At 45.1% G+C, this 11,631-nt stretch overlaps 3 protein-coding genes across 3 annotated transcripts; all 3 read left to right on the top strand.

The window, feature by feature from the left end:
• Positions 1-988: 988 nt before the first annotated feature.
• On the top strand, positions 989-2,441 carry EDB93DRAFT_1096048 (uncharacterized protein; the record flags this gene model as incomplete). Its single annotated transcript, XM_041446755.1, has 5 exons — positions 989-1,084; positions 1,131-1,310; positions 1,357-1,554; positions 1,617-1,946; positions 1,998-2,441. Coding segments are annotated over 5 exons (1,248 nt in total), but the record flags the coding sequence as incomplete, so codon positions are not given.
• Positions 2,442-3,392: 951 nt separating this feature from the next.
• EDB93DRAFT_1256723 (uncharacterized protein) lies at positions 3,393-5,133 on the top strand (the record flags this gene model as incomplete). The annotated part of the gene is made up of 5 exons (XM_041453997.1): positions 3,393-3,537; positions 3,596-4,029; positions 4,088-4,342; positions 4,392-4,520; positions 4,585-5,133. 5 exons carry the CDS (start codon positions 3,393-3,395, stop codon positions 5,131-5,133), a joined length of 1,512 nt encoding a protein of 503 aa, XP_041301309.1.
• A 2,869-nt stretch (positions 5,134-8,002) lies between these two features.
• On the top strand, positions 8,003-9,671 carry EDB93DRAFT_173610 (uncharacterized protein). Its single transcript, XM_041455587.1, has 3 exons — positions 8,003-8,515; positions 8,574-8,996; positions 9,054-9,671. The coding sequence occupies exons 1-3, from the start codon at positions 8,487-8,489 to the stop codon at positions 9,553-9,555; spliced, it is 954 nt and encodes a 317-aa protein (XP_041301308.1). The 5' UTR covers positions 8,003-8,486; the 3' UTR covers positions 9,556-9,671.
• Positions 9,672-11,631: the final 1,960 nt, after the last annotated feature.

Raw genomic sequence — 11,631 nt, 5'->3', positions numbered from 1 at the left:
CATAAGAACTGCCCTCAGTACTCCTGCGTGGTATGCCACGCCATCGCCCCCGGACACCTCTCGGTCTATTGCAAAGACCTTAGAGGGACCTACCCACTTCCGATTGTCTATACCGATGACGGATTTTATGAAGCCCTCCGCAATTGGGAGGCAGACCAGAGAGCATTCTATGAACAAGAATGCGAACAAGCCGATGAAAATTATCGCAACCAACCAAGCTCCTCTACGGACCTTGATGACTACAACAACGCTGAAGCAGATCCCGTCTACTATGACGACGCTAGAATGGATTGAAGTCAGAGACTTCAACGGTTACACCGGGGTAATGTTACAATAACATTTACTCCTATTTCATTTTTCTTTTCTCATAACCATGCCGCCGATTCTAGACTCATCTAGACTCAGCTATTCTCTTATCAAGCGGGCTGTCCGCACTTCTCTTCTTTCTGATTGTAACATAGATACTATCTTGCGCCGCATGGCGGTTTCACCTATCTTTGCTATCTTGATAGGTTGTACTCTTTTTCCTATCTCTGTTACTTTTCTTGTCGCGGCTACGCCGTCTCCTTTCACCTATATAAACCCCATGTACCATAGATGTATTCCTTAACTTAATCTACTGGGTTTTCCCCTTGAAACCTGATCTACTAAGGTCTCCACCCTTAGTAGCCTGAACTCTGATTCTAAGACAGTCACTCACTGTCTTAGCCTGAAACCCTTGATTGCGGTAGAAGTGCTAAAACCACTCACCGCCTAGGCAGAAGTGCTAAAACCACTCGCCGCTGATCCTGCATAGAAGCCGCGGCTCGTGCAGTAGGAACCACCAGAAACCTTCCTTGTATTAGGAAGGCCGACGAACTGTTCGTCCGACAGGTCTATCTTGACCGGCAACAGCAGAACTATCCCAGTCGTAACAACTGTCAAACTCGAGCAAAAGTATGTATTGTGACTATAATACATTAATGCTAGTGCTGACTCACTTCTCAGTTTTGACGCACTTCCACGATGGCCTAATCTGACACATTTTTCGTCTGTCATGGCAGTGGATTTCACTGATGGTACTGTTCTCGGGGATCTGTCGAAGGTTTGTCTATACATCATACACGATTTTAGGTACTAAAATAACTTAGATGATTATCTTTGCAGCACAGGATATTCTTTCTTCGTCCCACTGCAAACTGGGACACTTACTTCTTCGCTGCATTTGCTACTACATTGAGTTCGATGTCTATGCCTCATTCGAAGTCCACACGGAAGAGACGATTACAGCTGGAAGGTTGGCGCTGCAAAAGTTCTCGGAAATTATGGATGTAAGTTGCTATTTGTTCAGATGATGACTGTCTGACATTTTACTAGAAATACATCACTGAATCGCAGCCTGAAACGATGAAGAATTGGAATTTTCCAAAGAAGCATTTAATCTCGCACATATTTGATGATATTTTGGCCAAAGGCGTGACCCGCAACTACAGTACCAAGCCCAATGAAAAAATGCACGGCTCTCTTCGAAAAATCTACCTTCAATGCACGAATTTCAAGAATGTTGCTTCTCAGGTGAGTCACTTCTAACTATATTGTCATGTGGATTCAGCCTAATGATAGCTTTATTGTTGCAGATCCTTCACTATGATGAATGGCTTCTGACCTCGACGTCTATGCGCATCGAACTCGACGAACTCGACAAGTATAATCAAGGAGACACTCTCGATCCCGAGACCAATGAAACTCTGCCTGATGCTGGAAACCCCGAATCTACTACTGTCCATGCACATTTAGGTTCGAGGCAAGGCAATTACTCCTTTTCCGATATCATGCACTCGCATGGAACTGATAGGGCCTTCACCGACTTTCGGATGAAGCTTAACAGCTTCCTGAACGGTTTTCTACCACTAAATAATATTCCATTACCAGATGGAAGGCGCATTCACCTGCATGCAGAGGACGTGGTATGCTAATTTCCTTCAATTCAATTGATAAGACTGATACTTTTTTACCAGGTAATGGAGTTTCAGTTTTTGCGCATTCATTATGAATCACTAGTTGACTGGCGCATGCACCGAGACTTACTTCAGTGCAACCCGAAGTTCTATGGATCACCAAGGTACAACTGTGTCTTGGTGAACACTGCAGACAAGCCGTTTTTCGCTCGCTTAGTGTATATGTTCAGCTGCTCAATTGGCGGCACTGATTTCCCTCTTGCGCTAATTCATCCTTATGATGTCAGTATCCCCAGTAGTCGTCGAAGGCGAGACAACGACCTTGGACTATGGCGTGTGCAGGCCAAACCTCGCTTATCCTCTGAAATCATTTCCGTCCAGTCAATCATTCATGGAGTTACTCTCACAAGCAATCCTGAAACACCTGGTGATTACTTCGTCATCCACACTGTGGACAATGACATATTTCTTCTAATCAAGGCCCTCCAAGCTCAACCATTGTGAGGCAGGCCATCCTCAGTATCATTGGTATGTCCTGGTCCCCTCATCCTTCATCTGCAACAAGCTTTTATTGATGTCGGCCCTCTACAGATGTTCAATAACCTGTATGATACTTCTCCCATATCTCCAACAACGCATCTGCCAAATCTGTACTCCCTTCATTCATCCTGGCGCTCAGCTCCCCTCTCCCATATCTCCAACGACACATCCACCAAATTCATACTCCCTTCATTCATCCTGGCGCTCAGCTCCCCTCTCGTGCGGCTGTCATGCACGACATTCTCGACATGATGCCCGAGTCCTTCAAGCAAAACAAGTCGAAAACCATTCTCCAGCATCTCTCAGAGGTGTGGCATTGTTGGAAAGCAAACTGCGATTGAGAACATTATCCTATGGTACATCAAGAGCAAGGCTGATTGGTGGTGCTCGGTTGCACACTATAATCGGGAGTGTATCTGTTGGGGTGCTACGGTTGATAATCGTTTAGAAACCGCTTGTCAACATCCACCGTTTTACAGACGTAAGTGACCTGAATCTACCCTTCACATTGTAATACTTGATCCGTCTGCGTGTTAATATGTAGACTTGCAACGTGTATTATCACACATCAAGCTGCGCAATGCTGCCATGATTATGTATGTCTTCGCCGCATTTAAATTGCCACTCAAACTCACTTACTTGTTGGATAACAGCCTCATGGCCTCAATGACTTTCAATGAGCTAATAAGCACTGATATCAAACCACGTGTATGATGATATTGAGGTCACTCTGAGTTGTTTTCGCTTCGGTTAGTACTAATAAAGATGAAAAGAGCCGCTGCCTTATGACACTCAATTCAGATTCAGACTTCACAGCTGCATAAAATGGCATCAATTGTGAGATGACTTTGACCCAACGCCCACTCTCAGGACTTGATCTAGCTGATCAAACACTTTCTTCCCATTCCGCCGTCAATGTCTGACTCTGATTCAAATTCAACATCCTTCAGTCTTGATTCAGGCTCAGACTCGGCAGATGAAGGCACCCAACGTCGTCCTGTGGCTCCACCGAGCAGTGGTGCTTCTATTGAGCACTACCAAGAGGTACACCCTTCCTTTTGTTCATACCATATATTCCAACATACTCATTGATCTACTAGTATATTAAATATCTTCAGCTTCAACATGGGCAGCTCCAGCAGCGAAACATGTCTCTGAACGAGAGCAACAACTGAAACGTTCATGCAAGCGCCCTCAAGCATCGTCGTCTAATAGGGTACCATCAGTGTCGCAATCGACATCTGCAACATCTGCAACACCATCTGCATCCGAATCAACTGCAACCTCTGGTACAACTCCTGACTCATTGAAGACCAGTGGTGTTGACAAGGTTATTTTGGGCTTGGCTAAGAAGTATGCGTTAATTACGGAGATGTTTCTCCCAGACAAAGTCATTTTCCAAATGGACTGTCCTGACCCTCCAGTTGACTTCTCAAGTCTGGCTTGTTATGCAAAGAAGTCTACGGAAAAGTCCGCACTCATCACTGAACTTTACACATCCATCGACTACATGTTGCATGCTCGGATGCGAACAAATCATTTCTTCAACCAGGTGCATAGCCTTTTCTTCCTCAAGCCATTGATATGAACATAACTAAAACTTCGATTAGTTTGGAAGTGGAATGCAACAAGCTCGCTCTTCGTTTCTCAACAGCCTGCATTCTGTCGCAGGTGGCATCTTCAACATGCCCAACGAGTTTTTTGTCTCCAAATACGACCGTAATTCCCTCCCACAGGTCACGGACTTGATTGGATGGGAAGCAGGCAAGGGCCAAGCATATGATATCTTCAAGGTGCCGATACTTTACCCTGACCATGTTGTGAATGAGAAGAAGATCTTCCAAAACTGGATAGTCATCGCGAAGGTGAGGTTTACTTGTTGACAACAGACTGGATGCTCATTTTGTTTTGAAGGTTATCAAGGTTGCAATATGTGGGAAGATGTCATTGTATCCCAAAGCGCGCAGTGGACCACCTTCCTATGCCAAGATATGGAAACTCACGAGCTGCACTCCTGGCCTGATTGCTTTTGGTGTCACATCAGTAGGTTTTCAGTCCTCTAGATGTACACCGATTCAGAGCTGATACCCATCATGTTGTTCTGTAGATCATATTAATCCTATCACCAGACCAGGAATTTTCGGGCGATGGTGTTGGTGCTATTTTCTTGATCTCGTATCATTCAATCTTTAAGACTGTCAAGAAGATTTTCATCCTTAAGTGTGCACATCAGCGCATCAAATCTGTCGTCGAGAAAATCAATGGATATGTATTTGATGGTACAGTAAAGACACAGCCATCCAACGACACTTCATGCACTGTAGAGCACATCACCAAGTCACTCGATCACATCATGGCTGCGCTGGATGCCAGTGATTCAGATGATTCAGACTTGAACCAGAGCGATGAAGAATTGGAATATGTTAACTTGCCAGCTACCAAAGACACACATCATTCCACTGCAGCCACAGCTGTAACCATTACACCCTCGACTCCGAGTCCTAGTGTAAGTGCCGCAGTGGCAGCACCTGACAGGCCCACTGTGACCTCGGACATTCGAGATTATCCCGATGCCCCGCACACTTCCATTTTGACCCCACAACTCCCCACTTTTATGGCACTGCAAGCAGAGATTTTGGGAGATCCTGAGGGGTGAGGATGTATTGGCAGCTACTACTGCCAGTGGTGCAGGGCTTGGTATTCCCGAATCTCGAGCAAAAGCGTCCAGGGGCAGGAAGAAAAAGTCATTGATGGTCAATGATTCCACAACTATTCATCGCTCCTCATGTCACACTGCAACTACTTAGCCTTCATAGTTATTATCCGTGCTCGAATGTCATCATTTGCCTAGTGTCAAGACACACTTGTTTGATCGGTCTGTGCTTATATAATACAGTACTCTTTAAACTTGTTCTTCCATCACAGCTCCTTGTTCTCATAACATTCCATGAACCATTTCTCTAGGTCACTGCCTTGAAGGTCTGGTCGATAACATTCTGTGGACCGTTCCTCCAGGTGACACAGCTGATAACATCCCATGAACCATTTCGTTGCTGCTTCAAAGGTCTGGTCGATATCATTCTGTGGACATACTACTCTTCACACTCGTTCTTCTATCTCGCTCCTTATTATTATGCTCATTTCATTGTCAGAAATGGCGATGGTAATCACCGCCAACTAATTTCAACCTGGGCTTTGTTTTAAACATTGTTCTAGTAATTGCTGGCACCATTTCTTCTGGGATGCTACCTCCAGGTGAGACCACATGGACTCTTCGGTTCATGGAAGGTTTCGCTAATTCAGACAACATTCCATGAACTATTTCTCTAGGTTGCCCAACCTCTCTTTTCGTCTCTGAACTACTACACAGATGAGATGGATCCAACATCCAGTAGCAAGAAGTCAAGATCCTATGCACAGTGCCTGTGTGTTTTTCTCTTTTGTAGTTCTTTATCGCTGACTCCTTGTCACACAGGGAAATTATCGCACTAGACAGAAGAAAGCTGCTAGCTCATCTTGACCCGCCAGTACTCACACTACGCAACAACCCAGAGCACCCTATCATCATGTAGAGCGCCACTTTCCACTGCTGCTTCGACACCTTCCACTGCTTCGATACCTTCTGCTGCCATTGGTCTGCCACGTCAGCAACAGACGAAGGCAAGAAGGATGGGACCAGGGACATTATTTCTTTTTTCATTATGCGTACCACAATGTATATTAGTATTCATATCAACTTGATCTGACAATTGATATGTTCATCATCACCTTTATCAGAATGATCATTATAGCATTAAGACTTGGTTGGTGACCTGGAAATGTGCATTTAAACTTCGTTAAAATGTGCATTAATACTCAGTGGGTACCATTAAAATGTGCAATCAGACTTTGTAAAAATGCTCATTAATACTCAGTGGATACCATTGAAATGCACACTCAGACTACGTTAAAATGTCTATTAATATGCCCATTATATCATCATTTTGATGAGCATTAAAATGCTGACTGTTGGATCGTGATGTATTATAATGGGCCCGTGTCGTTAGGCCATCATAATGGATTATAATGCTGTAAAAAAAGTTCCGACATCCCATCCTTGATCCCAGGACCAACAACGAAGTACACTTTCTTTCAGGTCTTTTTCTGACCATGGTTATGAAGCTGACAATACATATGAGATTTCTAGTTCTGTTGGCATCGGAAGGCAAGGCAAGCTGGCAAAGCTCAAGTTGGTTCCCTGCCCCATGGCGAAATATTTTCAAAGTGGACCAAGAATTGTCGATGCCATTCGAATGTGTTATCCTCCAACTATTTCATGCATGCTGTGTTGCAGACTGACGTGTTGCTATTGCTAAAGCTTCCGATTTCTTTCCAAAGTGAAAACAATTGTGGTCCATGTCCTTCTGCATTGCCGGAACTCTGGGTTGCTACCATAGCTCCTCTCAGGGCTATTCATGTGCATGATGTTGTACATGTGTACGAATTGTAAGGATACTATGTCTTCTACACCCCGACCAAGACTTCAAAAATAACAACGGACTTACCACCTAACATCCACGTGACTCATTGATGCGAAGAAGCATCATGCTTCGCATCCGAGTCATGTGGACACATTCTCCTTTTCTTCTTACCTTCATTATCTCACTGTCATCAATGACGAGCACAGTCCTTTCGCCTCCGTTACACTCTCACTTCGCCGATATCGACCCTCAAACCCTTCTTTTGTTACCTTTTCACTCTGCCGTATCAAACCCTGTCAAAACCGCTACAAAATTCTCGTCACTCTATTCAAACCGGACTCGTCTATACCGCCACTCATTCAGTTCTCTCGTACTCTCTCTTGCTTGGACTACCTATACCTCAGGATCAACACCACTCCCTTCTGCCTCCATTTTTTCACCTAATTGTACGAACTATACATACACGTGGACCCTTACGGTTTTGTGCTTAAATACTGCCCATGTACACTTTCAACTAATAGCGAATTTTACCAGTCTTTTTCCGCTCACAACTCACTCACAAACCTCAGAAACGCCTCTCTAACCATTATTCTTTCCTTGTGTCGCCTTGCTCTCACTGTGTCTACACGAAACACGTATCCCTCGCACTTTTGTTCACCATTCCCTTCCGAACTCAAACCGGCCTTACAGAATGGCACGGTTAGATTTGAATTCCAGAATTGACCATGAAACAGGTATTCGTACCTCGGAGCAGGCAATCCGCGCATTCAAATTGGAGCTAGAGTATTTCAACACTTCTACAATGTTTGCCTCATTCAGTGTGATGATCTGTCCTGAGTTTATTTTCGGGGCATATCAAAGGTCATACCGGTCACGTGTGTAATTCCGTTGAAATTAATATCTATACTTGCTCAATTGACTATTTGTATTACCTTCAGATTACTTGAGATGTCAGCCCGAACGCGCTCATGGCATGCATGTTTATTAATGTTGATTAACTTGGATTAAAATATAGCCGATTTGGGTGCACTGCGCTTTAAAAGGTACGCTGAGTGGTCTTGTCAAGTGAAACTGTTAAAAGAGAAAAATAGCTGTTTTTTTTTCAGCGTCTCTGTACATGTCGTGTCCCATCCTCGTGTCCCATGCATCCGAGCCGGCGTGCTATACGTTATTGCTGGGAATTCTAATACACGTTCATTGAGCGCAAACTATGAGCTCGAGGTATGAACCAGCAGAACACGCGATGCATCCGTTGGGCCGGCTTGTAGCAACTGTTCCACACAGTTGGTTGGTTGTTGCATATTCCACCTTTGTGGTGCAAGCGGGGCGACATCAATAACATTATTATTCCAGGTGGGTAATCAGAACAATCGCCAGAGCATCCACATTTGATTCGTTTTCAGATATTGCTTTGTGGTTGTGGATGTGCAATCATAGTGAATCCACAGCACTCGAACCTTTAAATACTGAAATGCAGACTCCCTGCATCGTCAGACCTACCTCCTCATATTCTTTGCAACTGTACATTGCTTATTTCCAAACATAAATCATGAATTCGTTCAAGAAGATTTTCCAAAAGTGAGTCGACCGTTTCTGCGTTCTACTCGTTGTCATCGTACTAATCAATACCCCTCAGGTCTAACGACGACCAGAATGCGTCGCTTAAGCATTCTAGATCGATGCCATACGGACTTTCTTCAGAAAAGAGGAAGTGCGAGCCTCTTCGTGACGATTCTTCCAAACGCGCATACCGTGGCAAGACTCCTCTTAAGAAGTCCGACATCGTGTACGTCGAGCAAGCTCCAGGGATGTTCGAGGTCTATCACGGCAAACTGTCGCAACACACCTACTACCATGGGCCAACTCACGCAAATTCTGACCCACGCACGGACTTGCTGCCCAAGTTTCCCCATTCCCCGGAACAAACTGAGGGCCTCCCTCGCAGCGGTTTCAGAGCGCTTTCTTTAAACTCAAAGAATCTCAGGCGCCAAGTGTCTATCCATAATTTTGATGCAGGTAGTCGACAAGCCTACCCGCCCATCTCTCACAGAAACCAGAGGTATGTTAATCGAGCTTCAGCAGATGTACTGCAGATCCCTGACGGCCATACTTGCAGTGTCAGACAGGAAGAACGTATTCGCGCCAAGTCCACCGCTGGTCGCTCGAACATCCCTCATCCCTCCGCTCCTGTTCCCCCTGTTCCCAACCCCCATTCCCTTCATCCAGCACTCTCGCGCCTCCCACACAGCTCACGCGTAAACATTCGTGAAGTTCCATCTCATGTCGCTGTCCCCCAGACCTCCTGGGCTTACTCTAAATACGAGGAGATTTTACACGAGCGGGACCCTGCCGTACTCCGTGGGATGATCAATCGTTATCCCTTAACGCCTGTTTGCAGCGAACGTTGCCCAGAAGACATGCGTCCCATACATTTTGACATGGACGAGCCGCAGCGTACCCAGATGACACTTCAACAGTGCATCCATACGGCATTGACCCAAGGCCGTCCGCTCGATGTACGCGCTGGTGGCCGTTACCACCGCATCGTCGATGCGAGTGAAGTAGGCATCGTTCCAGAAATTGGAACCGATTGGTCTCGGCAGGGTGGTCGTCGGTGATTTGTGAGGACGGAGGTTAGTTTGTGAAGAGCGTTTTGGTGCTGGTTCACCTGTATACGTATTCCGTGTCGCGTGTTATGTATATGTATATGTATATGATTTATAGAGAGCGTTATGGTCACATACGAATGTTTGTCCAGGTCTCTCCGCGAGGTGCCAACACTCAACGCCGGACACAACAACACGTCGTCTATATGTACCTTATTCCAACTCTATGATCTATCTTGCCGACAACAAGGTCGACAATATCACCAGTCGAATGTCAGACGAGACGCTATGTGCAAGTGCGAGCGTATTTAAAAGATATTCGACTCTAACTTATTGATGGCATTAGGAGCCTATACTACTATTGAGGGAAAGCGTCGCGTGGCACTAGTATCGAAAAGCGCACATACATATTTACTTCTGACTTCAATCCTCGGGTAGTTTCCAGGCTAGTGATAGTATATTTCCCCAAATGTTCACGCTAATTCCATTAATATACAAAGAACTGTAGGTAAACCGATTGTTTCCTGATGTGCGTCGATAAACGCTACAGATCACCCCCTCTAACTAACTAAATAAACTCTAACTAACCCTAGTAACTCACGCATCAGCGTCAACGGCCATACTGCACCGATGTGAGAGCAAAACACGACTCACCATGCATACGAAAAACATCTGCCATATAGTATGTAGTAAATAAGTCATGTTCTTAATTACGGGAAAATGCTAATACGCACGCATGTATGATATTCGCATTCTGGATTAACGCATTGCTCGCTCCTGTAGCACATACGGAGACAAAAAGTGTCAGCCATGTCACTGGTTGCAGAGATTGATGATGCTAGGGCAGTAATGACGGCGAAGACCATTGGAGAGGCGAAACGCATCCCTTGTGACTTGTGAATCAGGTAATTTTGAAGGCGATAGTAGGAATATGGCTGGCTTTTATATTTTGCTCTTGAATCACAGTTGCGTGGATTTACTAGATGGCACATATATGATGCCAGCATATTGCCAGCAAAGTTCATCGGCAGGTATGGAGCCACTGACCATTCGTATTTCCAACCAGCTGTTGGCTTGCCGTAGGAAGACTGGAGAGTAGTCAATGAAATGACCAGTTTTCCTCTTCAAGTTCACTGTCGATCGACTCGATGTGTGGCCAGCTGTTTGCAAGAACAATCTTTCCAATAGCAAAAAGTCACGCAGCATGGTTGACTATTATATCATGTATGTCCTACCTGGTTGCTTATTTCACTTTTGTCCCTTGATTTTTCGTAAATGAAAATCGGAATATTGCTTTGACTCAATAGGGTCTCGGGTCAGTTACAAAGAATAGAATGGGACATGTGGTTGGTCCAACAAATATTGCAATGCACCGAGCAAGGTTGTGCTTAAGAATGCGACGATTAAAGATAAACGAAGAGCCTGAATAACGACTATGTAACATGATGCTAGAACAAGCCAGAAAACAAACGAGATGACAGGATTTGAGACAAGAACAACGAACGATGCGAGAATACAATGAACGATGATTTAAAGCGCGTCAAAATCCCCCCTGCCAGCCTGAACAATAACAGATCGCAAATAGGGGAGACGAATATCAACCCTGGCACACAAGTAGGCGGTGCATACCGCTGGACTCCTTAAGAACACATCTATAAGAGTGATTTTTTCAGCTGGCGAAAGGTCCTCCTCATCCTGCATGGAGGTCAAGGCCTGTAACCTTTCATCCGCCACCCGAGTGTCTTCTGCCGTGTTGGAAATTGATGCCTGAAGCCTGTCCGTCAGGCGGACGATGGAATTTTGCAGGTTCATGACGGCATCGGTGCTTTGTTCCTCCTCAGATAATGTCATAATGACGAGTTGGAACTGAAGACAGGTAATCAGGACAGCGACAGTTGCGATGATCTGCTGTCGCTGACGACCTTGGGCTTGAATCACACGAGGAGTCATGTTAGAAGGAGAGCTAGAGACTCCAACAGAATTTAAATAATTTGATAATCCTATACATAATTATGGGCTCAGGTATTTTGCCGCACCCTGCCGCAACTTGCCGCACCACTAACGCATCATTACTACCGCACCCGCACT

The sequence above is a fragment of the Suillus bovinus genome (genome assembly GCF_016758785.1).
Source record: "Suillus bovinus strain UH-Sbo-P2 chromosome Unknown EDB93scaffold_134, whole genome shotgun sequence".
In the NCBI taxonomy this organism is placed as follows: domain Eukaryota; kingdom Fungi; phylum Basidiomycota; class Agaricomycetes; order Boletales; family Suillaceae; genus Suillus; species Suillus bovinus.
The sequence above is the reverse complement of the archived record's forward strand: the minus strand, read 5'-3'. Positions and strand labels throughout refer to the sequence as shown.

Coding starts and splice junctions, on each gene's coding strand:
- EDB93DRAFT_173610 (XM_041455587.1), top strand. CDS start 8,487: ATGAATTCGTTCAAGAAGATTTTCCAAAA. Junction 8,516..8,573: donor TTCAAGAAGATTTTCCAAAA/GTGAGTCGACCG, acceptor AATACCCCTCAG/GTCTAACGACGACCAGAATG. Junction 8,997..9,053: donor ATCTCTCACAGAAACCAGAG/GTATGTTAATCG, acceptor CCATACTTGCAG/TGTCAGACAGGAAGAACGTA.